The 26993-nt window shown below is 41.0% G+C and overlaps 1 protein-coding gene across 1 annotated transcript; it reads right to left on the bottom strand.

Annotated features, from left to right (window-relative positions):
- Nucleotides 1-11497: 11497 nt before the first annotated feature.
- On the bottom strand, nucleotides 11498-24416 carry LOC306833704 (V-type proton ATPase subunit S1-like). Its single transcript, XM_079359173.1, has 7 exons — nucleotides 24207-24416; nucleotides 15996-16033; nucleotides 15359-15441; nucleotides 14293-14531; nucleotides 13167-13217; nucleotides 12800-13043; nucleotides 11498-12467 (listed from the first exon to the last, which is right to left on the bottom strand). Exons 1-7 carry the CDS (start codon nucleotides 24338-24340, stop codon nucleotides 12231-12233), a joined length of 1026 nt encoding a protein of 341 aa, XP_079215299.1. The 5' UTR covers nucleotides 24341-24416; the 3' UTR covers nucleotides 11498-12230.
- Between the last annotated feature and the right edge of the window lie 2577 nt (nucleotides 24417-26993).

Here is a 26993-nt window from a genome sequence, read left to right as displayed (position 1 = left end):
CGTGTGAGCATCGATGTTCTTATCCACAAAGACAGTAATGGGCTCAGTCCCATTAGAGCATGGGAATTTTCAAAGTACACTATAAATAATTCTTAGTTAACTTGCCCAGAATTCACCTTGTTCCAGAAATACCTCCCTTAATTCAATTAATAATGAGATGCCAACGGCTTTCCTCCATCAGCACCGGCAGGGAAACAGAGGGCTGTATTTGATAAGATGGAACATGGCTTGCAGTCTGCGAAAGAATGCACTGTCATGGATCAAAATATCAACCGCATGCAGGATTCGTGGACTCGGAAAACAAGGACAAACTGTGCCGAGCTTAGCCAGGATGAACAGCAGGGGGTGGTTGAAGCTTGACGTGATAGAGGTGAGCTTATCCCCTGGTAATGTCACCTTTGAAATCAGGATGGGAAAAATAAATGATTACCAGGCTGTCGTCCTCCTTTACTGGAAACTGTCCTTGAACCAAACATTTGATTTCTGACGTTGGCAAAGGCTGCTATAGTACAAGGAAGTTTTTGGAAAAGGAATGTTAAAGCAGATGGAACACGAACGAAGGCTTTTGGGAGAAATCATCTTCAATAGGGGATGTCAGTACACTAGATTGAATAGCTGATTAAAACGCTGACGCTCAGAGATTTGCTTGGACTCTTGAGAGATTCCTCCTGTGCTGGTGAAAGGTAGCCTAATTTTTTCTTTTTCTTTTTTTTTTTTTTTTACAGACTGGCAACACTTCTTCAGAAAATTGCCTAGGATGTTTTGATGCCATTTCAACACATTTTCAAAAGGAGAGAAAGTTTTTCCCCCACAGGATACCATTCAAGTCTCGGAAACTGCTCATTATTTTTCACATGAAATCAGACATCTATACTTCAGCAATGTTTAATAACCTAATCAGAAAAAAAACCTCACTTATAATATGCATTTTAGTTTGTAAGACATAAAGTGGTTCCATGCTGAACACAAGTTCAGAAGTTCCTCCTTTTATATACAGAACAAGAGAATAAATGGTGGCTAATGTTCTCTTTTTCTCTGCAGCTTCACCTGAGACTGCTGTAAAGCTGACCCGAGGCGAAACCAGGATACATCTAGCAGCTGCTTAAGGCTCCGAGGCCTCCAGGAGCAGATTATAAAATTAAATTAATCTAGTCAAGTTTTTAATTATTCAGGCATTTGAATTAATAATCTTTTTTAATATGTATGTTTGCACTTTAGTGAACTTTACTAAACAGATATTGTTTTAGATTGGAAGTTGTGCAGCTGCACATACTCAGAAGGTCTGTGTTATATCTAAGAACTTAAGAGTTCATAAATGTAGTAAGTCTCAGAAGACCTGTTTAAGGTATCAACTTAACAAAAAAAGACCACTACCCTAAAACTAAAATGTGAATATTGTATATAAACTCTTAGATGTGCTCTACCTGCTTTCCAAAAGAATTCTTTTCGGACCACGCTTACTCCTTTATAGTTCTAGGCACTGTTGGAACCCTCCTCCTTTTTTATTCATTCTCATGAAGTATTTGAGTTCCCAGAACCCTGTTTGGAGGGACCTTTTTAAGGCGATACCATGGCACTGAACATTCAGACAGATTTTTTTTTCCATGGCGGGTAGTTCTCAGAGAAATCCCTAGAGTTTAGTTCCTCTTCCTATTTTTAAACTTGACTTACTTTGTTGTTATATTCTCATGGCTTACTAGTAGGCCTGTTATGTGTCATTTTTGTCTTTACTTAATTAAAATAAAGCCTAATAGTAGAAGTAAAAGTAGAGAAAAGGTCCAGCACTGCAGTTAGATGGGAGGAGCCTTGTCTCATTCTTACTTCTGCAGCTGTCTGACAAGCTGTCAATATAGTAAGAAAAGGAAAAAGCTTGTTCAGCGAAATAAAATTAAAGAGTTGGAAATGAAGAGTGGAAATTAAAAAGAGAAGAAAGGGAGGAGAGAGTGAATTGAGTGCTTCTGGCTCTCTAAAAGGACCCCACAGATGAATTTGTCATTAAAAAGAATCTGCACAATGGGATGCATATAAGTGAACATAATTGTCATTAAAAGCAATTTTACAGTGGTTGATTTCTTTGAGTTAAGAATCAGAACTTAAAGCCGTTTATTAAAGGGAAATTAGCTGATGGAAGAATGCAGGTCCCATAAAGCCCAGGGGAACAGTGGTATTTGCCGACTTTCTATACAATACATCATAAAAGTAAGAAATATGTTTGTAATAAAAATAATAAATAATAATGTTCTGGATAATCTTTGTGCCTGCAGTGTGATTCCAAAAATGATTTTAATGTGTGTCAATAAAGACAATAAAAGAACCTTTGGCTGAGAAGAAATAGGGAATATTTGGCACATGATCGCCACGACTTTGACCTTTACATTCACTGTAGAGCCAACCAGATAGAATTCCCAACCACAAAACTGTGTGGCAGCTACAAGAACCTCAATTAGTCTAGTAATTAGGTCATATATCAAAACAAAGAAGCTTCCAGGAGAGTAGGGGGAGAGATGGTCAGTGAGGAGAGGAAAGAAGCAGAAGAGGAACGAGGTTAGATAGAGTTTGACAAGAAAAAATAGAAAAATGAGGATGTATAAGAAGATGGGGGGGGAAAAACTGTTGAACTGGAGGGATCGGGTACGAGGATGACACAGAGACTGGGGCAGACAGGAGGAAGTCACATGCTCTTAATGGCATTAATGATTGAAAGAAAGAAGAAGGTCTGATAGAGAGGCAGGCTGAAGGGCGCTGAAAGCCTACGTCACACGCAAACGTCATGGGTTGGAACTTTGGAAGATTTACTATTTGATCCCGTAAGCCTATAGGGGAAATTCTGTTTACACTCTGATCACACTGAAATATACAAACAGGATCTGATGAGCATGCACTAATGTAGAGATGTCAATGTGACGGAGTTGCCCCCGGCAGGCGCTCCAAGGCTGGGGTGGAGGGGGGGATTTGGTGGCTTGCTCAGGGGCTTGCTCAGGAGCACCCTGGCAGTGCTCAGGAGGTGGTCTGAAACCTCTCCAGCTCCCAGAGCAATCTCCATACAGTATTTGGTCTGCACTAGGACTTGAACCAGTGAACCTCTGGTTCCCAACCCAAGTCCCTACGGACTGAGCTACTGCACCCCAAAACTTATCTTTAAATGTAGAGCTGAAGCAAAATCTAAGCATCAACCAGTTTAAAAAAAGTGTTAGGGTTATAAATAAATTCACAATCCAAACAGTGGGTACTACTGATAAAGATAACAGAGTCAATTAGAACAGTGACTCTGGCGTGCATCCCCAAAGCTAGACCGATAGTAATAATAATAGGTATAGAGAACAAACCAAATGGCGTATCTTTGTACAGTGGGCCAACCAGGAACTGGCGGATGATTTTGACATCACTACCATTCTGCTTCAGACAATCTCCGACAAGCTAATCAGCGGTTTTGACATGCTAACACAAATTGTAGCTTAAATGGCCCATATGTCTTTTTTGGGGTTCATTTGATTTATGTGTCTACTGAAGTACGTTCACCATCACTAATGTTTGAAAAAAATGTCTGGTTTCATGTCCTGCCACTCCATGCAGGCTCTCTCATCTGCCTGTATTTCTAACAAACCCCAACGAAGAGAAAAAGACAAAATAAAGGGTCCCCGCCTGAACCGAGTCTGATATGATTGGTTGGCTGATCTGCTCTCTCATAATTGGTTAGTTGTTCGGTTTTGCTCTCGGATATGTCCCACCCCTTTTACCATATTGGGAATGCCACAGTCCAGGGGGGCTTGTTCTTACTACAACGAGCCAATGGGCTTGGATCAGTGACGTCTTTGTCTTGTGATGTCAGTCCATTTTTAATGAGGGCTAGAGACTGCGAGCGTTTTATGCGGCTATTGCTACTGCTAACAGGAGGAGGTAGTAGAAGCTGAGTTTTCGTGGACTTTGAATTTTTGCACATAGATGTGCCTATACATGCGCAAGACACCTGGAAAACACACTAAAGAGCAAACCAGAAAAAGCTGAATACAGGACCTTTAATACATAGTTTACTTACCACATACTTGCCTTAACCCAAAGATTAAACATGCAGGAGACATAAAACAGACTAGCCTATAAAGAAAGTCCAAGTCGAGTGAAAGAGTTTCCGGCATTTGTGTCCGACATGATGATTTTAATGACAACCAATGTAGTCCCATTTAGCCACTTGTTAGCAACCGCTTTCTTGAGGAGGCGTACAAAAATTAAAATTCAAAAGTGGGGGTATTACCTCATGTAGTTAATGTGGTCTAACATAATGCAAACAACTCTTAAGCTCGTGTTAACCACAGAACTTATTTCAGGCATCTAACCACAAACCCATTTAAAATCCTCATTTTGGTTTAGAGGACTTTACATCCCTACTGGCTGCTGCCACTCTCCACTTCGTTGCTATTTCAACACAGAACAGAGATCACTTTCCCACAAATGAGAGCATTTTTTGTTGTTGATGTTAAGAGGAAGAAAGAGCTTCTTCTGCGGTCAATTCTGATAAATTAGATCCACAGAACAAGCTCTGCACATGTGAAAACACGATATCCTGATGCTTAAGCATTTTTTACAAGACTTAACACAATCACTTCATTAAGCATCCATGTAAACGGAGAAGTTGGAATCCCCAATCATAATGACGGGTTAAAGACCAAAGCATGGCAGGTAAACAACCAGCAGGAAGGGAATGTGCTTTGTGTGTCAGATAGACGCACATACACACACCTCTTTTTAACTGACACTAATGCTAAAAGCACTATGACAACATGCATTATTAAAGACACCCCTCCTAAAAATAGACAGGTTGGAATGAGGGAGTCAGGAAACAAGAGATGAGTTAGAAATCGGAGAAAGACGGCGAGGACTAACGCAGGGATGAGGGAATGTCTGACTTTTATATTGGCAGCAAACTTGTCAATTTCTATCTTCAAACAAACAGTTTGAATTGACTCGAGCAGCTGTCTGATTGCCTGAAAGTGCAAACTTGGGAGAGGTGGCTTCATTATGTGGAGGAATAACAGGCAGCGGGCACCGACGTCTGTTATATTAGCATTATTTTGTGTAGCAGATTAAAAATTCAGCTAAAGTGCTCTACATTCACAACATGTTCAAATTGCTTTGCCCAGAGCATGCCGTTCTATTTTACATTCCCCAGCCACTTCAATTAAAGAAAAAACACCTTGCTGTTACAAGTCCTCTACTTACCCCCATTATTTTGTCTAGCCTTTATTTTTGCCACTCCCTCTCTTCCATCACCAGCTTATTTCAGATATGCAATCTCCTTTTTATCTTTCTCTTCTGTCTCGTTGGCTGTGCCTCAGTGCACCTTATTAAAATGTATATTTTCAAATCATTCTGCAAAGGAGAACTGTTTGCTGAGAGAGCCAGAGCAATGCCTCATGTTACAGGAAATTACTAGCAGACTGAGCACAAGCAGATAGGCCACCTCTCTTTCTATAGCCTCCTGCTCTGTCTGTATTGGTTTGACAACATTGTGCTACACAGCAGCAAATCAAGTGACCACTCTCTGTACACTTCAGTCATTACAATAGATAATCATTGTTTTGTTGCAGTCTGAAATGCAGCCAGAACACAAATGTCTGTAAAACAAATTTTCCACCTTTCCTTTCATAAAAGCAACTATTCCTCCAACATGCCATCCAAACCCAAGAAACAAGATGCAACATTTATAAAACAACCCAGTCATGTTCACATAAAATGACTGACCTACTGTAGAGAAGCACGCAGGGAAACTCCTCTGATCCACCCTTGCACTGTTTATTTTTAGGTTGTCTTATTGATAACAAGCTCATTTGCAATGATAACATGCCCAAGAGGCTAAAAGGAGGCTGTTCACTGCGGCGGCACTGATAGAGGATGAGGAGCTGGGAGGCTGTGATTGGCTTGACTGCGAGGTTCAATTAAAAGACAACTAAGCGAGTCCTAACACACATCAAAGTGCACCGTTGGGCCAAATCATTGATTGACAGCTCCAAATAATCCCAGGCACCGAAGGTCTGAGCAATATCATCTTTAACAGTTTACCAGAGTGGACACACCAAACAAGGAGTGAAAAAAATGAAATGGAAGAACTTAAAAGGTTTGAAGGATAAAAGAGGGAGGGAAAGTCCTGTCTTCTGTCGGGATCCTTTTAAACATGATGCTGTCAATCCAGGCCCTAACCAGCAGTGTAAACAGCATGTTAACACATATTCCTAAATAGGTCCAACTTTTACCCACCTTACATCCTTGCCGTCCTTTCCATCTCTTGTGCTCCCAGAATGCAAAGCAGCTTACGGAGGGACCCTGTGACAGTTTGGCTGTAACAAAGGAGTTGTGCAGAGAGCCTTGCGGGCCTATGCTTTCTGGCTGGAAGCTTTACATATAAAACAGGCAGGCCTATCTGTCTCTGCACAGGCTGCGGCCACAAAGTCCGAATCCCCAGCTTGGAACACTCGGAGGATTCTCGCTTTGGAGTTCTGCACAGGGAGAGATTAACAACAAACACTAAACATGACTCTTCTGTCCATGTCTCAGACGGAGGGGAAATTATAGACCACTGAGGGAAGTTTGGGCAAAGAAAAGTGTCCATGCATCTTCACTATCAACACAATGAATCTCCCACCTTTCCAAATCATTGAGAAATCTGACTGATTCCTCTCTCAATGTTTTCAGTATGAAGCTCGAGTGCTGTCGTGGTCTGAGCAGAGGTTTGGTTACTCATTCTGACAATGGCACTCTGTGCAACAAACCAAAACCCTTTAAAACTCTGTCTCTACTTTGACTCATTTTAAAGCTTTGTAATAATTCATGAGGAGATGCAGCACATACACTGGCAGTAAAAAGAATCAATGACCTAAGTTAACAACCACTGCCATCTAGAGTGTGTTCAATGCAGGTACACTCTCCGTCCAAATACATGAAGCAACATTTGAACTACAGTATTTGAGGCACATTCAGAGCAGAAAAAGCCTTTTTTCCCAAAATGGAACTGATTTTGAAACAAAACAAATTCCCATTTTTCATCTTTATAGTAAACTTTTTACATCAATTGAGCCCAAATCTTTACTATTAATTAACAAAGGACTGATCATTCAAAGGGTAAACCTTTTGAACAGTCAAAAGCAGACCACTCTGTTGTTGTTGTTGTTGTTGTTGTTGTTGTTGTTGTTGTTGTTGTTTGGCTTACGCAAAAAAATAAACACATTAAAGTAAAATCCTTAACAAAGATCTCTAATACAAAAGGAGAACATTATCTTTGAAAGGACACCAACAACATTTAACTATTCTTCAGACACATGCAGCATACAGGTCTTTACTGCAGCACACACAACTGACTGAATGCATATCTATTGTGACCTCTGGTGGGTATTAGATAACATTACATCTTCGGTGTATTAATAAACATCACAAAAACCATCCTGACACTGTCCTGTAGGATGGTTATCAATATGGTATGGCTGTCTGCAACTGCACCTCCATAATCTTAACTAAAAATCGAACATTTTTCCTGAATGTAGATCTTAAATGAATGCAGTTTAAGTATTGTTGTGTGTACTTCAATTCTACTGTCTCGATGTTTGACTAGCCTATTATTAGGCAGATATGTTGTTTTGGTATCTCAATAACTAAACTGACCACACTGTCATCAAATGTAAGAAAGGCCTCTTAAGAACAACCATGGCATGTTAGTAACCTCTGTTCATCTTCAACTTATAAATCAGACTAAAGCCAGATAAATGTGAACACTTTTCATGTTAAGGGTCAACCATCCATGAACAATGGATCTCACCCAAATGACAATTCCATGAAATTTGCAAAAATACTTTTTTAGGCTAGAAGAGGCAAAGCAACATCTAAGGGAAATAAGAAATGTTTAAAGATATTAGCAGAGACAATTGTCGACTTAAATTGTTAATATAAACACAGAGGCAACAAGCTGAATGCCCAGTTAGATTTAAAGTGCTTTCAACCACTGTGAACAACAAACTTAACATGTTTAATGAGATGAGTAGCCTAGACTAGAGATCTGAGTCCTGAAAACATTAGGCTGTGGGTGTGGTTTAACAACGTGGTGTTATAGTCACACATAACCTACAACTTGTTTTGTGGAGGGTGGAAACTGTTGCCTGTTTTTGCAAATAATACACCAGACCTTAGCATGTCTGTGAGATCACAGAAACAAAGGTGCAGGTAAGCTGCATGTTAAATAACAAACAGGTCCAATGCAATTTCATTTGTGATACAAGACAACTCATGAAACTATGCTAACCTCAGCAAGTAGCCGATACATTTCAGAGTCATATGCGTCATAACCGTAAAGCTTCGAGTTGATATTCATAGGAAGCTAAACACCGGTAAATATAGGCCTACCTGTGGAGGCTTATCCCGCGTTTCGCACCTGTGAACACTTCCGGTGTGCGCCAACAGATCTCTGGGAGAAGATGCTTGCACCAACTATCAAAAATACATTTGACAAGCCAGCTAAACTGAGCCACATTATACATTTCAAAATTCAGACAATACTTGAATATGTTCAGCAGGATTTCATTTTCAATATTCTGTACAAAACTGCTTTGACCACTTGTGGCCAGTAGATGTCAGGGTAGGACGAAAATATGGCTTTCTACTAACGTGTCAACTGAGTAAGAAAAGAAATGCATTGGAAATGTAATTTCTTCAAACGTTATCCCATAGTACCTTCAAATTCAAATGGCAGTGTCTTGCATTTAATTAAGACCAAATTCAATTCAGTCCAACTGCCCATTGTGATAAATAAAACAGATATTATTCAACGTTTAATGGTGATCTTTGTCCTTAAAGAATATATTGTTTAAACCTCTTATGTTTTAGAGACTTATATTTTACCTGAGTCAATTAGAAAGCTCTCAGACTCTATAACTTATTGTTGACATTGCATATTAGTGTAATTCAACGTGCATCATTTAGCGTACTTGAAACTGTGTCGGTTCTTGGATAAAGATATCATTATGGCTGTGATATATATATATATATATATATATACACACGCTGCTCAAAAAGGTCTGGGGAACAGGTGGGCCAGTCCATCGCATCAGTACCTTCATCTTGCAGGAACTGCTGACACATTCAAGCCATATGAGGTCTAGCATTGTCTTGCATTAGGAGGAACCCAGGGCCAACCGCACCAGGATATGGTCTCACAAGGGGTCTAAGGATCTCATCTCGGTACCTAATGGCAGTCAGGCTACCTCTAGCGAGCACATGGAGGGCTGTGAGGCCCCCGAAAGAAATGCCACCCCACACCATTACTGACCCACCACCAAACCGGTCATTCTGGAAGATGTTGCAGGCAGCAGAACGTTCTCCACGGCGTTCTCCAGACTCTGTCATGTCTGTCTCATGAGCTCAGTGTGAACCTGCTTTCTTCTGTGAAGAGCACAGGGCGCCAGTGGCGAATTTGCCAATCTTGGTGTTCTCTGGCATATGCCAAACTTCTTGTTGGGCTGTAAGTACAACCCCCACCTGTAGACGTCAGGCCCTCATACCACCCACAGGGCTCTGGCAGTGCTCCTCCTGTTCCTCCTTGCACAAAGGCGGAGGTAGCAGTCCTGCTGCTGGGTTGTTGCCCTCCTACGGCCTCCTCTACATCTCCTGATGTACTGGCCTGTCTCCTGGTAGCGCCTCCATGCTCTGGACACTACGCTGACAGACACAGCAAACCTTCCTGCCACAGCTTGCATTGATGCGCCATCCTGCATGAGCTGCACTACCTGAGCCACTTGTGTCAGTTGTAGACTCCGTCTCATGATACCACGAGAGTGAAAGCACCGCTAGCATTCAAAAGTAACCAAAACATCGGCCAGAAAGCACCGGAACTAAGAAATAGTCGGTCACCACCTGCAGAACAACTCCTTTATTGGGGGTGTGTTGCTAATTGCCTATATTTTCCACCTGTTGTCTATTCCATTTGCACAACAGCATGTGAAACTGATTGTCCATCATTGTTGCTTCCTAAGTGGACAGTTTGATTACACAGAAGTGTGATTTACTTGGAATTAAATTGTGTTGTTTAAGTGTTCCCTTTATTTTTTTGAGCATATATGTAGCTTTGGCTATTCACAAGATTACTAAGACGTTTTCATCGAAATTGTCTGCCTGCATGGTGCCGGCAGGTAAATTGTCCTAGCCAGGAGCCCTGACATTTTAGGTCAAAGCGAGGTGACAGTAGAGAGCAGATGGTTCTCAGGAGGGGAGACAGAGTTGGCAGATGAGGTCTGGCTAGACAGGTTTTTAATTTCTAAAAGGAAGCCCTTTGCAAATATATGACTAGTGTGCTCCTTTTATATTTTAGCTACAATACAGCGTCTTAACATATAAACACAGCACAGCTTTTCCTCTGAATATCATTTATTGTTCAATCTACATCAGTTGGTCCTTGGACAAACTGCCTCCACTCATTTCATAGTTTGTAGGATACATTTATGACCAAAGAACACATTTCACACTGCTACAGATTGACAGAACTGCCATATCGAATGTTAAGATATCTATTTACTGTCATGCTGAGTGTTTTAATCAGTAGAAATGACTTACTGAGTTGTTACTGCTGCTAGTGTGGCTTCTGGCATAATAATGGCATCTATCAGTCCCAATGGGTGGACGGCATTCCATAGTATTGTCCTTCTATGGTAGGAATTTTTACTGTAATTTACAGTTAGATGAAACTGGACTGACATTGTCTGGCCAGATTAAAACAAATAGACAGACATTGTAATATGTTAATACGTTGTAGAAAAAATCATATGCATTGATACTTTTACCAATCCTCATAGCACAATGTCTTACTTGTACCTATGTTTATTAGTTGTGCAATATTTGAAGATAGTAAACAGCTATGATCGTATAGAGATCTTAAGTTATCTACAGCTTTGAATATCCTTTTGGTTATGAGGATTAGCATAGTCATCCTGTACCTAATAGTATTTCATGATTACATCGTATATAAAAAAAGACCTCCGCAGAGTGACACTTCTGTACATGTATGTGTTTTTGTTTTGTACATAGCTGTAACGGTTCGCTCTCATTTTCACATTGTCTCACTCTTACCATATTTTATGGCAACTCCTTTGAAGCTTCACTTTGGCAGTCAAACCCAGTGGTGTAAATATGAGGACCCACGGCCTCCCCTTGTCCCAACGCTTGACTCTCAGAGAGACAAGTCATCGCAAGACCCGCATTCCTGCCATGCCCTCAGACGGGCAGTCGTGTGCAGCATAGTTCCTTGTATGAGTCTTTGAATAGTTAGTTAGTGCTTGAGCAACTAACCAGTGTTGTGCTAGTTTGTAGAACCCCCTTTTTTTCTGTCTGCTCCGTAAAAGGCCGTTTCACAGTTAAGTTCCAAGCAGCAGTCTTTTTCAGGATGGGGTGAGTGGCGCCAGAGGCTCTGAAGGGCCAGAAACGCGAGTCAGTCCATTCACTCCAGCCAGATGCTAGCCCAGTGGTTCCCAATATATTTTTATTTGCTTACACTCCTTAGCTTTTAAAGCTCCTTCTACTGTTGGCCATTTTTTTTCAGCTGCAACTCATGCAAGACTCTCTGTAATCCTTTTTATCAGGAAACACTGTGCTAGGGAGTTAGACCAGCCTTTTTATGGCATGCAGCTAATACGGCTATTTCAGCTAGAAAGCTGGCCGTTTGAAGCATATATTTCTTGCAGCGATATTAGACAAAGAACACTGTAATGAAAGCTGTAAAGACAATGTGTGTGATGGGAGCTTGTAATTTGACACTTGAGAGCAGTGTAATACATACATATAATCAGGAGCATCTATTGTTAGCTGTATTAGCTACAAGTGCTAGTCTTTTGTGGTTTTAATGGCTGACTGGGGTAAAGGCCTGTAAATACTGTTGCCCTTCAGGGCCCTGGGGCGGTCCTCCTTGACAATTCACATTTCTCAGGGAGGAGCTTGAACATCCAAAGGCCTAAATGTGGATTCCAAGATGCAGGTCAATTAGGAAAGAAGAAAAAGTATCCAACCAAGGTCTGCATTTACTTAAAGTAGTTAAGACTTATACGGTTTTCAAAAGAACAGGCAAAGTTGTCTTTTTGTTGAACATATATTCTGTGGAGGATACTTTTTCCCTCTTTTCATTACTTGCATTCCCTCCAGCTTTGCTTCTGAGCTTCCTCTTCCTCTCTCTCTCTCCCCCTGTTGTCCTCCAGCTCTTATTTTTCCTTTCACAGGCTGTTTTTGTCGGGCAATTCAGCCTCTGGACTGCGGGGAAAGTAGACGGTGGCTTTGTGCTCCTCATAGCGGTCGATGTGCTTGAGGTGTACCACCATATGTAGGGCGTAGGCTAAAACAAGGAGCAGGATCAACGATGTCACCAGGCCCATCAGGATAGCCGGCGTCAGGAAAGTGGCACAGTCACTGGCCGACGCAAACTTATCCGACTGAACATTGAAGGCCTGGATCTGAAGGAGCACAGAGAAAGAGGAGATTAGGCTGAAGTAAAGAGGACAACTGGCTCTTATTGGGCTTACCAAGCACAGAGACGCAAGACAGATGGAAAGGTTGAGAAAGCCTAGCAGATGGCTAAACAGAGTGCACGACAGACTGACAGACTGCCAAACAGACGGTAAACAGACAGACAGAGAGACAGATAGCCAAAAAGAAGGAACACAAAAGAAATTGGCTGGCAAACACACAAAAACATGCACATATTTTTGGAAAAAATGGGAAAAACACTGCAATACAATAGTGAATGTGCACAAGTAAGGCGGCGGCCCATTGTGCTATAATGTACCTGGAAATCAGTGAAAGTGATGTGCCAGTTAGCGGATGTGTCAGTGTGGGAGCTGGGCACGAGCAGGGTGTCATATTTATGCAGGCTGCTGACGTGCTGGCAATGGTACGACGAAGTGGCAGGAGCGTAGACCTCGCTGGCGTTGAACGTAGCCTCTTGGGTCCAGTTGTAGTGGATGTGAACGCTGTCTAGTGTGAACCAGTTTTGACCAGCTGCCTCATAAAAGGTGTTTGACATTTGAAGCCTGGCAGAGGACACAAGTTTGGATATATACACAGTCCAACCAAGAGCATACCCTTCTATACTGAACTGCTCAATTGTTTGAATATAAAGACAAATATTTAAAATAAACTTTTTTGAGTTTTACCTGATTACTAGACCTCGTAAGTCCTCCACATCACCAAATCGTAATGAAAGCCTGTTGAAAAATAAAATTACATAAAACATAAAACAACTATTTTTTACCAGTGTTGTCAATTGGGTATGAAGAATAATGGTGATAAATCACAGTAGAAGATGTGCTAATCATGAATAATAACAATTAAAAACACGTATCACAATGTTATGGAAACAAAACTACTAGCAGCCTGTTGCAGCAGAGCCCAAATATATTATATTTAAGCTTTTGGGGTGGCACCTGGGAAGGCCACTCAGATTTCAACTGGGACCAAGGCCTCCCTGGATCCACCGCTGTCATCCAGCCATAATTAACTGAGCCCATCCAGCTCATCATGCTCATCAATACCCATACAGGAGCGCCTCTTACATAACATTATGGATGCAAACACAGGACCACTCAGACAACTATTTCTGCACTTTGTACGATTTAAGCCAAATGTTTCCAAACACTCTCCAACATGAGCATGATATATGATACATGATGTATATTTAGCCTTCTATTACTGCCCATGAAATGAAAGACAGTTAATGCTTATCTTGTTCATTATAATACTGACAGATAGCAGAGAGGTTCAATATCTTTTCATGGCACGGTTTTGAAGCCAGACTGCCTCATTGTAATTTCATTGTGAGATGTGACCTGCGACTTTATGACAATGCAGCACGGGGAGGAGACATGTTTCTAACAGGGATCTCTGTGTTAATGACACTGATCTTTTTTCTGCTGTTTGATGGTAAAGACACTTGAGTCTGCAGCAAAGTCTTCACAGTTCACTGATAACCCACAGAATGATAGAGGAATGTCAGGCGTCATGATAAAGTATTTTATCAGTTTGATTGATTGTGCATGTCTCCTTCTATCTGCTGAGTCTGCATCTTTTTTTTTTGAATAATTAAGTTGCACATGGCTCTGTTTTAATTTTCTCTTGAACCAGGACATATGATTCATTTGCATTTCTTCAGTCAACACACATCAATATTGGCAGCCTTGTAAAATACAACAAAAGGCTTTTGTTATCGAATACTCTTTTTTACAGTTTTTGTCTAGCAAACCTCATTAGTCATATTGTGTAATATATAAAAGTTTGACTCACGTAGCTTTCTCTTTGGTGCAGATGGAGCCTTTAGTGTCCACAGGTACGTTGGGGTTGAAGACCCTTTCAGTCAGGTCAATAAAGGTATGGTTCCTGTACCGGATTGCCAGGCGCTTTGCCTTGAACAGAATGCAGGTCTTCCCATTGTAAGACACACTCAGTGGGCCATAAGGCCCCATCAAAGACTGCAGTAGCTTCCTCTTACTGTGAGACATCCCTGCTTGATGCCATTTAAAAGGCTGTGAACACAAAAAACAAAACAATTTTAAGCAGAGGAAGAATTAAGATGAATGGGGTTTACTTGCAAACAATAGGGCGAGCAGAAACAGTTTTGCATTGAGTGCAATCAGATTATTATACAATGACATACTTGTAATCTGTGCCCCATTTAAAGGGCTTGATACGATGAAGGAATATGTGGTTATAAACGTGCGCCTTAAATGTGCAGATTGAGCTCCGAAGCTAAAATGTGTGGGTGTTGTATTGTATAACTATTGTTTGTCAGCAGAAAGTTTACCTCATATGGGCCACTTGGGACTCATAAGAATGGCAAATTGTGTGAGTGCAGTCTGGAAATTCAGAATTTAAAGGAAAAAAAACAACTGAACAAGGACAAATATTGCAGCTCTTAATTTAAACCGCATAACTCCAAACCAAGCTTGTTTTGGTGGACAACCCAGGTTACCTCCATATTACCCGTGCTGTTTTAATTCATAAGGACCCAAAAGACACTAAGTTTCTAAGCTTGTCTTTAAGATCGCAATATGTCATTAGTGAGTAAATGTTCCAACCCCTTTTGAATCTCAAACAAGAAGAGAGCAGTGTTGTCGTCTTTGAAAAACACAGGAACTTCTTTAATTTTGCACATTTACCCTGGAGCTTTTAAAATGTGCATTTTAAACTGCATTAAATGTAGATGTAAACACTCCGTCTTACTTTTAATCTCTATGCTTAAAGGACTACTTGTTACTGTAGTTTAAAGTACCTTTGAACAAGAAAGAAGTGCATCTCCATAAAACAGATGTAACTGTGCCTTGATGCATGGGGGGGGGGGGGGGGGGTATACCTGCAGTATTCTCCTGAGAGGGTTTTCATCTTCAGGCGACAAAATAACCTCTTCACTCTCTAATCCGTACCCACCATCTTGACCTGGAATCACAACATACATACATTACTGCTCCATGAAAGATTATTTTCGCGTACATGATAAGCTGATTGCAGTGCTACATTGCAGATTGCTACATAGTCATGAACTTCAGCTGAATCTACACATGCATATACACACACACACACGCACAAAAGCAAAACCAGATTGTGCATACACCTCCCTGCTCGGGCGCCTATCTATTTCCAGTTGTTTTATGTCATCGCAGTGAATCATCAGCAGTTTATTTCCTGTTTAAGGCAGCATTATTCAGTGTGTACAAATCCTTTTCATCTTGTTCCAGCAACATATAATTTTGCAAACATATATTTAAAGAAACGTCTCCATAATTTGTCTGCCTTTTTGTCAAGGGACATAAATATAGCTACATACACACACCACACTTCAAAATCTGTTTGCTTTGAAAAGGGGAAAGATGTCTCCAGCATTAAGAGTGAAAGGCAGTTGTCAGGAGCAGCTATCCAGCAAATCAACATCAAAATGACCGTGGCAGGTTTGATTGAATCAGGTCTGGTGTCACACCACATTTGTTACTTACTTGATGTGACTCTTGTTGCTTGTTTGGGGTTCACTTTGCTGTGGAAAAAGAGAGAAGACACAATGAGGTCTTAGCAGGAACGAGGGACAGGATGAGGATCCCTTCAAACATGTACAGGATGCTTAAACGGCATTTTCCCTTAAAGGGGAAAGTAAATTTGATAGTCATGCAGCTTCTGCAAACGTAGAGACAATAAAAGCTTTTGCAGTGTATCCACACAAAAAAGCAAAACATTATATGTTTTAAAATGTTCATTCACCGGTAAAATTGGTCAAAAATGATTATGCTGACTTCAATACACATTTTACACAACATATAAATTTACTTATGTGCAACTTAACCACGGTTTACCAAACATTTTGAACAGGTAAAGCTTTAAAGGCTTTCATTTTTCAATTCCACCCATAATGACATGCCATGTAAAATATGTAGCCACTAAATAATTTGCTATGATGTAAAGTAACTAATTTTGTGTAAAATGTAAAATGATCATAAATTCGGAACATTTTAACCATAAAGATTTCTTTTACATTGAAACAGGATTTGACATTGCACAAATGCAGATCACTCACTATAAACATAATGTTCTCTTCCCACAGAATTGTCCAGTAAGTAGGTGTGTGCAGGAACACAGTCTTTCTATTGTTTGTTGTTTTTCCTAAATGGCTGATCCTTAATGTAGGCCTGACCTACATAATGCACAAGGGACAGATGACAGACCATTTCTTTTCCTCCATGTGTTAACCCAACAGACATCCTCCCAGTCTAGCTGGTAACCTCTGCATAGATTCAGACTCCTTCAAGCTAATCCTGATCCTTTTAACCGTCTAATCAGAGACCTAATGCGCTAGCAATGGGCTTACTGAGCGACGCTGACATGGCCGGTTTTGCTTGTTGTGGTGGTCAGTCCCGAGTTCTGACTGTGCAGACTGTCCTGCCTTATCTTTAATGATCTTGGTGGTTGGCTTACTAATCTCCACACAATAGCCACTGATAATGGGCTTGTAAAAGGTAAATCCTTAAAACCTGTATGTGTGAGTAAGACAACTTCTGTGAGACGTCACCATGTATTACTTCAGTGTATTTTATTATTTTATTTCAAGAATTGAAGCGTAACAAAAGTCTGTCTGTGCAGGTCTTCATCTATGATTGATACTGTGTTTGTGATATTTACTTGAATAGAATTGTGGTGGTATTGTAGGAAAGCCTTTTTGGGAAGGCTGCACAAGATGGACTGAGGATGACCTTAACATTCACACTAAATTCAGGCTGTATTCACACTCCGCTTCTTACAAACACAAGTGGAAACCTCGTCTAAACTGTATTTGGAGATATTTCAGTACAACTCCAGACTTCATTTTGTAATAAACGTCTGAAAATGGAAACTCAGTTACTTTAAAATGACTGAAAAACTACCTTACCTCCCTCAGAAGCCAACGTGTACAATCTGCTCTCATGTAAAGTTGTACTCTTGTTTCACTGGTGGGGTTAAGCTGCAGTTTTTATCATATTCCTTTTACCATAACATCAAGGGATTTGGGGGCTTTTGTTTGCCTTTCATGCTCCAAATCTCCAACTGTTGGACTGGCTTTTTTCCAGATTTAAATTAAGCTACGAATCACGTCACTTTGACATTTTCACTGCCGAGCTCAAGGGCTCTATTGTTGGCTTGTTCATTCGAGCCATTTATAGATGTCATGCACAATATCTGTAACACAGCTGTTTACATTTGAAGTTAAATCGATGGAAATGGTCCTTTCTGACTGTCATAAAATAGAACTTATCGTTCCTGGGTTGTTGTGTTATTACTACAAAAAAACAGGACAGCAGACTTTGGCAGTGTTGAACAAATGATAGGGTATCAGGAGGTCTCTGGGGTTGATAGGTTTAGAGTAGGTTGCCAGACATATCAGTCCCAGCAGCCTGCAGCAGTTATCTACCCATCTGGTGCGGTTTCCACAAAGGTAATATTATTTAGTTTAGTGCCAAATGGATTAGGATTAAGTCCAGGCCAGGTCCATTTGGAGCCCAAATATGGAGAGGCGTAGTCCCTGAACGAGATGAAGGGATTAAGGCATGATGTCAAAGCTGACAGTGTTCTGGACAGTTCAAGTGCTAATTAATTTGAACCGACCTTCCAGGTAGGGTAAACCACCCATACAGGACTTTTTGGTCTCTGAATGGAGCAGTTTAACATTATTTAATTCAATTATCTTACTGTTTCATCTTTTAATAATACATTGTATTTATAAGCACCTTTCTGGACATACAAGGACACAATCAACATTCAATTCTTATTTGCTAGACTATGTATTTGTTTAGTGTACCGTAAATTCCGTACTATTGAGCGCACCTGGATATAAGCCGCACCGGCTAAAAATAAGTAAATAAATGTATTTGTACATATATAAGCCGCACTTGATTATAAGCCGCAGGTGTCCACGCTATAACAAGAGCTATTTACACAGACGTAGGCTACCGGTAACATCCGCAAATACTGTAGCGTCCGTACGGACGTTAAAGGACGACGAGAGCGTTCAAATAATAACTTAATAACCCGATCACTGTCGGCCGTGACCACGCCGTTTACAGCAGAGAGCAAAACCATAACTTGCCGTAACAATCCAACTCTCTCCCCCAGCGTTCTCTCATACAGCCACTCAACACGTTCTCGCTGGTGCATTCACTGACTCTCCACATAATCGGAATTATGAACACATTATCAACTACTGACTTTACAACATGAACCGTTACAATACGAAGCCTAGCCGACGGTGTCTGTAACACGGCTGATGAAAAAGATGACCGTAATATATTTCACAAGAAAAAGTCCATCCATTCACTGCCTCAGAATGACTTCATTACTCACTTCCTCAGTCTCTGTTGTCGCTGTCAGTGTCATCTTAACGTGCAGCAGCTCTGTTAGCTTCTTTGACAGCCAGGTCGATCGCCTTTAACTTGAAAGCTGCATCATATGTATTTCTCCGTGTGTTTTCCATCATGAGGGTGCGTGCATGAAGCGCAAAATGACTGATATTAAGATCCGACGTGACGAAGTCAAATGTTTTTGCGGCAGAAGCTCATTGTCCCCCATAAAAAATCCATGCATTAGCCGCACCGGAGTAGAAGCCGCAGTGCTCGAAGTGTGAGAAAAAAGTAGCGGCTTATAGTCCGGAATTTACGGTAATTCACATTTGTCTTTACATGTGGCCTTTATGATTCGATGAAAATAAATCCCTCATGTTGTGATGTTACTACAATAATGTCATAATTGATTATTTTTAATAGGAGATGTTTGCTACAGTATTTTTCAGTTTTGGATAAAAGAACAAAATGTTCTCAGCTGAGGAAGTTAAAAAAAGGTGCATGAGAAAAGGATGTAGTCATCCACAGTATCAGATTCTGCTGTAAGAGAAGCTGATGGAATGCAATACTAGATGTGGGCTTTCATCATGTTGTACAACATTGATTTTGACTGATCACCTATCACACAGCTGTTGAGCAATCAGCGGGGTTTTCCCAATAAAGCGAATAAAAGAGCATGCATCTTCTGTCCAGCTGAACAATGAATGATGATGTTAGTTGAAATGAAGCTGGAGGGTTTATAACTTAAGTATCTATACCGTCATTTCCTGTGTACTGGCACTTCAACCTACATTCTATTGTCTTTGTCTAGGTCAGCATCGTAATTGGCTAAACTACACTTCCTGTGACAGGGGTGTGTTTGTCTGACCAATCAGAATTTCCTTCATACATATGAACTACTGCAATGTCTGCACTGAGTGCTTCAAAGGTAACAAAATGACAGTTTACTAAATATTACATTTACCCAGGTGAATGCTGGGTAAGCGTGTTTGTATTCAAAAATACAGTAGCTGGCAAAAGCACTACTGCTTTGGCAGCTGGCTGTTGCGTCTGAAACCTCAGTAGCGTGGAAGATACTTGGACCGAGATTACTTGTCAACTGAGAGAAAATGTGACAGCTTGTTTATATCATAGAAACAAAAAGGCTAAAAAGAATCCCCCCTCGACATTGATTTTTTTTTCATTTACCTACATCTTTGTGAATTACCGTCAAATGTGCTACAGGTTTTGCTTACCAACTGTGTGTGTGCTATTGAAAACAAGCTGCATTTGCACCATAGCCCATCCCAAACACCAGTGAATAAGCACTCCTTCCTCTGCACCTTCCCAGGCCTCAGCTGGCCAAGAGGAGCCAGAGGAGTCTGTGCGAGTATGAGTGTGTGAGTGCTAACTAAAGCCCAGGCGTTTGTTCCTGTGCCAGTTTCGCGAGGTCAGCAACCCAGGACTGCTGCAGCCCCGTCATTGGTTCAGCCTGTCACACGGTGCCTGGGTGCAGAACAGGCCCTTTATATAATCAAAGCCATGCCAGAGCCACTCCTTGCCTTACCTCACAGCATACATTCTTAAATATGTCCACTTACGTATTTGCAAACAGCACCGATACAAAGTACTGGTGCAAGACTGTCCTCAATACATAATGATGAGTGTTAGCCTGTTATGAGTACAAATAATCTTCTTAGGCTTCCAATCTGATTTTAGATAATAACTTGTGGGAATCATTTATAGTATTCATGTTAACTTGATGAATACGTATTCACTTGACATCCCTGCTTAAGTCTGTGAATGGACCACTGTCTATTTTTCATCATCAGTCACGGTGCTACTGCGCAGAGAGAAGGTGTGGTTCCTGCTCCCTAAACTTGTAAACAAAGCCTTCTCGCCTCTGCTACCACTGAGTGCTGAGCCACTGCACTTCGACTGTCAGTACAACATCATCATTCAGTCCAAGCTTCTGCATACTTTTACTCAAATATAATTAATACTCAGTTATGTAGTTTTGAGCTTTATTAACTTTTTAAGACCTTTAGCTTACGGTGCAGATTTATCTTTTTTTACAAGAGCACAAATTAAATGAAATTAAGAATTATTAAATTCAGATTTCTGAGCTCAAAATCATTGTCATTTTGCTTGTCTTATAATGTATCAGACTACAATGTAGTGTTGCCTACTTGTAATTTCAAACCCAGCTCTTACAATATTTCACAATTTACAGTTTGATCTTCTTATACAAACTAATTAGTTTTCTCATTTTAATAATTCAAAAGTACTAAGTTGTTGGGTTGAATTATTATGTCCTCAACAAGGCAGGTAAACATGTCCTTCTCCTCCTTCTCCGTGCAGGTTCTAGCCTATTAATAGATTTATTAGTGCAGATTAAGCTCCAGGAGTTTACTAAGATGCAGCTCAGAGCTCCGCTGCCATTCCAGTGACTCTTCAGCGTCTCTGACCTCAGGTCAAGTGCTCGAGTTGTTTGAATCTTTCTTTTCCTCTGAGATCAGATGCATCGGTGCGGGTGTGTGCACCCTAATATATCCATATCCAGACAGGGAATTGTACACATTTTTATACTCATGATTATTTGCCTTTGGCTTGATCTTGTCTCAACTCTCATCCACTTGTTTTCACAACCTGTCCATCAGCAACTAAAAGAAACAACACACACACATTTCATATTGCTAACTCTTTAACCTTTCTTTGTAAGAGGTTTACTGATCAATCCTCCACTTGAAATCCAATACTTGACCCCTAAGCTGTGTCAATATCTGGCTCTTTTTGTCTCAGTTTAACAGTTTAAAGGTAAATATAAGCACATGTTGACTACATTCTGTGGCTGTTCGACCTTTAAAGCTACAAACAAAATGCATAATACATTTGACCCCGTGTTATGTTTCTTCTGAACAACAAGGAAAACTACGAAATATGGCTTGCGATCCAGTTTGTTGCTTCTGAACATCTTTTAAAGTGGATAAAGTATTTTCATTTTGAAAGTTTCACGTGATCTTTGTAGCTCTAGAAAGAGTTAATATCGAAGGATGTGCGGTTCTTAAGCTTGTTTAATTGTGCTGACTCCATGAGTCTCAGTAAGCATATTGGTGTCTAATTTTCTTTAACGGTAAAATGTAATTTGTTTATTTTATATAGATTTAATGAAATAGTTTTATCGTTGGAGAAATGGCTATACCAGGTTAGCCGAACTTGTTTTATCTTACATTTTATTAAAATGCAACTTTTAAACCTGTGTCCTAGCTGTGTTTATAAAGATATATAGATTTTTTAAAAGATTGAACCCATTTACCCATTTTATTTGACTGACACATTTTAAAATGTTACACCAAAAGCTGTGTGTGTCACTATGCTATTCAGTAATCCCGGCCCTTGATTCTTAGCCATCGAGGCTTTTGAATGTTCATGTAACTTATTACAGCATTTGTAAACAGCTTTGGATAATATCCATTTTGTTTCTGTTGCTGTCCTCAGAGTCTCGATATTAAGAACAAGCATGCTGTAACATCAACATTTCATTTGCAAACAACTCCAAACTATAGCTGTGAAATCTCATTCCAGTCGTTTCCCTGTTTTCCTGGTGATAGTCTCAAAGCGGATGATTGAAGAGGTCATTTCCAAAATGACAACTTAGATTTAGGGCTCCTAATCTGGGCTTTCTTTTTTTGGAGCATGTTCATATTCATCAGCAGAAATGTGTTATGCCTGGATAGTTTTATAAATATTACAAGCAGACAGATTACAACAGTTATGTAAAAATGTGTTATTCATGACCTTTTTGAGCTTTAATTTTTTTAGTTTTTAACCTGGTAAGAAATTCCTGGAGAGACATTAAAGTACTTTAAACAAATTTCCTGGAAAGCAGTCGGATGATACTAAATGAAGGCGTTAAGGCAGAGAAAATGAACTGAACTGTTGGTTCTTTCTGACTGCCATATTTAATAGTTTTATAGAGCTCTTTGCTTTTAATATTTGACTAGTTCCATATTTGTCGGAGTAATTTACAGTTACCAAAGAATCTTAAACAAAGTAATCCAACATCTTCCTTTCATTATCTTGCTCTGAATACAAGTCCATTAGCACTAGAGACTTCCAACTACCTTCTACCTTTCCTCCTGCATGCTGTGCACCCAGCAAGGCCTCTGAAATAAAATGCTGCTATTATATAACAGTGTCTCGGAGTGTGTCAAAGGCAAGAACAGGCGCTGTGACGGGACAGCAACTGTTATGTTGCATAGTTATGTATAAAGTTTGATCCAGTCTCCAATAAGACATGACTTTAACCATTCTGTATCTGAGTGACTGCGGTGGAAAGTTGAGATAGGGATCTGTCAGGGTTTCGCAAACGCAAGATTAAGCTGGAATGAGAAAAATCTTACGAGACTTCATATATTGAATTGTAAATCCAAGCTATCTGTGCTTTACACACAGATAAGATTGTTTGCACAGTCAACGAAAGCATGATTGTAATAATATGTCATCCTCCAGAGTGTATGACTGTCTTGGAAGTGCCATAACAAGTGTCATTGTGTCAGATACTGCAGCTTGGACCCATTTGCCCCATGGAGGATTGTGTCAGGCACCATGCATGGCACAGTTTCAAGAGTCTTACATGGCTTTGGCACAGTGTAACTGCTCTTTGCACTGATGTCACTGTAAGTATGGAAGACCTGGTGCTAAGGCAAAGGTCCTGGCTTCTTACTCAGTGCCATCCATGTGACACTGTAGTGTGTCCCTCCAGGTTGGAGAGCTGAATATTTTATCCAGATTTGACCTGCAGGACTGCATGTGCATTATGCAGACATGGCCGGCTAGAATTCCTGTCTCTTCCCCCCCCCTCTCTCTCCCTTTCTCTCTCTCTCTGTCTCTCTCTCTCTCTATGACTGCATCAGTAAACAGACCCCAGCAGACCATCCCTGATGCATCCTCTCTCTCTCCTCCACGTCCCATCCTTGTTTACCTTACCTCATACCCTCTCCTCTTTCCTTTCTTCTCTCTCTATTCCTCTCCTGCAGGCCCACTGCCTTATTCAGCTCCCTCCTGCCAGACCAACACTACTGTATAAAGACAACAGCCCCATCAGTGATCGATGAGCAGCGTCTGTCTGATGCAGTCCGCAACAATGAGATAAACAAAGCCTCTCCGCTGAGCTCTCCCTCTGATACACCATCACTGCCTGCATTCACCATATGTGAAGGTGAAATGGAGAGAAGGAAGACAGGGGGAAAGAAAGACCCTCAGAGAACACATCTGCATCCCAGCATCCCTGCCTGCATCTTCCCCATACCCCTCCCCCCCTCCTCCCCTACACCCCTCTCCTCTATCTGTGAGCAGAATTTTTACCTTCGGTCCAGGATTTCAGGCACTTCGTCATAGGTGAGTCCCGGCTGCAACTCGTCCTCTGTGAAGGAGAGCCCAGGCCGGCTGAGAGCAGACAGCAAGGCGAGGGAGCAGAGGAGGAACGCGTGTGCAGCCATTGAGACAATGAAAGGAGACTGCCGCTGGTCGAGCTCCGCTTCATAATCTGCTCTCCTAGCAGTGCCTGACTCCCAGCTCCTTCTGACTGGCAGACGCAACGGCCAATAGGCTGCGAGCAAAGACGATAAGCGTGCGTCACAGTCCCCCCTCCCCCCCACACCCCCTCGCTGCACTCTCCCTCCCTCCTTCTCTCCTCTTCTCCTCTCCTCTCCCTCCCACCCTACTCCCTCCTCTGTCATCCTCCCTCTGCTTCTCTCATTCTCTTCTCTCACCCTCCCACATCTACTCCTGTGCTCTCTATCGTCTCCTACATGCACACATAGCCGCAGGCCAGTCCTAAGTATAGACAGCAGATCTTTCATTTTTCATAACACATCTCGTACCTATGTTACCTACAAATAGTATGATGTACACACACATTCTCACACATGTAGCCAAAGAGAAACAGGCACAAAGGCCTGCACAGACAAGCACACTGTCCCTTGCAGACACACACACACACACACACACTCACAGACACCTCTGTGGAAAATCACCTGGGAATGTCAAGGTCAGACTGTGTAGGAGGAAAGAAAGATGTTGACATGACTTTAGGAGGTGACAAAAAAAGGAGCCATGACTGCGTGACCTAGATCTGCAGCCCGCTGCCACAAAAGCAGAATTAATTCACTTGATGTATGTGTTGTTGTGAACACTGAGAGGGCCCGCGGCTGAGAAAATTGTCCACTGAGGCTGCAAATATGGATGACAAGAACAGCTGAGCAGCCGTGGGATGAGACAGGAACGAGAGCCAAACACTGATGACCCTGACGGCTGATCCCGTTTCCTGCTCATTATTTAGCCCCCCATGCATGTGATGCCTCAGGATCTTGATACATCCTCTCAGATTTTTTTTTTTTTTCCATATCAGATGATTTGATGATTTTTAGAGCAGAACGCCAAGAGTGCTTATATAACCAAATGTTTTGACCTACTATCATGGATATTCACATTGATGCATGGTGATTCACACTGAGAGAGTGACTGCAGAGACCAAAATGTAGATTCCTTCTGTAGTTCATCTGTTAAAGGACATGAAAAATGAAACCATGAAACAGACAAAAGATTCCTCAAACACCATTTTTTAATCTATTTTCATTCATAATTTAGCTTATAATGAGGTGCATGTTAGAGCTCACGACACAATATGTTTACTTTTTCTTTTACATGCGTTGCCCTGTAATCCAGCGTGACATGTTTAGAAATAGATGCCAACAATGCACGGTCTCCAGAATATGTCTTTGTAATAACTACCTGCTGGTGGGATAGCTGCATTCTATTTTGATCATGTGCAGCAATAATTTGCAACAACCTTCTTATCATTCTCTATTTCTTTCTCGGTGTTTATTTTGTGTGACTAAGTTCCGCCATTATAATGAGCATCCTCGTGCAACCATTCGTAGAGTATCATTCAGTCTGCATGTGTCTGTGTGCGTCGGTTAAGGAGTCTTAAGTATTGCTGAGGGTGTGAGAGGTCAGCTGTGTCTCCTAGGTCATACAGTAACAAGAGGTGACTAACGGCTGCCTCAGCCCTCTGCGTCTGCCTGCCTGCCACGCTCACTGCAGCAGGCCAGTGTGTCAGTCCACTGGAGGGAAAGTGCAAACTAGCCTGTCACTGCTGCCATCACAGTGTGACATCAAAGAACATCCCGCAGAAAGACGACCAGTGGTGACCACTTTTAAAAGAGGACATGATGCTAGGATGTCCCATAACTAAAGATACAAACAAAATCTATAATGGTTTGTTCGTAGAAACTGCTTATGTCACTTATGTTGTTGTTTTTATGTACTTTTTATTTCATGCATGCTGTGTAAGAACATTCACTTACAATTCAAGTCCATAAGAGATATCAGACACCAACGCTTCGATTCACCGTCAATATTTCTTTGAGTTAAGATATATATATATCTGTTAAAAAAATAATAATAATAAACTTATAAAAGCGAGCATAAGCTGCCAGTGGTTTTGGTGGTCAGTCCTAGCTAATGTTGACCACGGGACATTTAAGAGACTTTGTGTCATTGTTCTATTGTTTCACTTTGTTTTCAGCGTTCAACATTCATCACGTTCATGTGTGGGAACTTTCAACAACTTAAACAACTCAACACTTTTTTTTAAAGCCACTGTACCATGCTATCATTAATGAAATAACAGAAAAAACCCTGTTAATATAACCAGAACCAAAATAGAAACAGATTAATAATAATAGATTGATATCCTTTTATGAGGCTGTTGTTGGTTTGTGTTATCAGCTGTTTCTACTCTATGGTTCTACATGAGACTGTAGTCTGTGTGTGATGTGTTGCACAGCGACTGGTAGTGAGGTGTTCTTGTTTTGGCCACCCAGTTCCTTGGTTTTTGTTTGGCCTCTCCTGGTGAGTCATGCAGCATTTTACATTATGAAACAGATCGAACATACAGAGCTGGGGGTTACTGTCTATTTATAGGTATGATCTCACATCCAACTTTTTAATCCTGCTCTTTATGCCTACATAGAACAGCGAGGCCTGCGACACACAGTGTGATGTAACAGGTTACTGATGTTTTAGATCGCTCGTGTTGATGATGATATACGACTGTTAATCTGCCAGATAGCATGAGTGTCTGATCTC

Source organism: Symphodus melops (assembly GCF_947650265.1).
Source record: "Symphodus melops genome assembly, chromosome: 13".
In the NCBI taxonomy this organism is placed as follows: domain Eukaryota; kingdom Metazoa; phylum Chordata; class Actinopteri; order Labriformes; family Labridae; genus Symphodus; species Symphodus melops.
The sequence above is the reverse complement of the archived record's forward strand: the minus strand, read 5'-3'. Positions and strand labels throughout refer to the sequence as shown.

Coding starts and splice junctions, on each gene's coding strand:
- LOC306833704 (XM_079359173.1), bottom strand. CDS start 24,340: ATGGCTGCACACGCGTTCCTCCTCTGCTCCCTCGCCTTGCTGTCTGCT. Junction 15,442..15,995: donor AGCAACAAGAGTCACATCAA/GTAAGTAACAAA, acceptor TTGTGATTCCAG/GTCAAGATGGTGGGTACGGA. Junction 12,468..12,799: donor TCACTTTCACTGATTTCCAG/GTACATTATAGC, acceptor GTGCTCCTTCAG/ATCCAGGCCTTCAATGTTCA.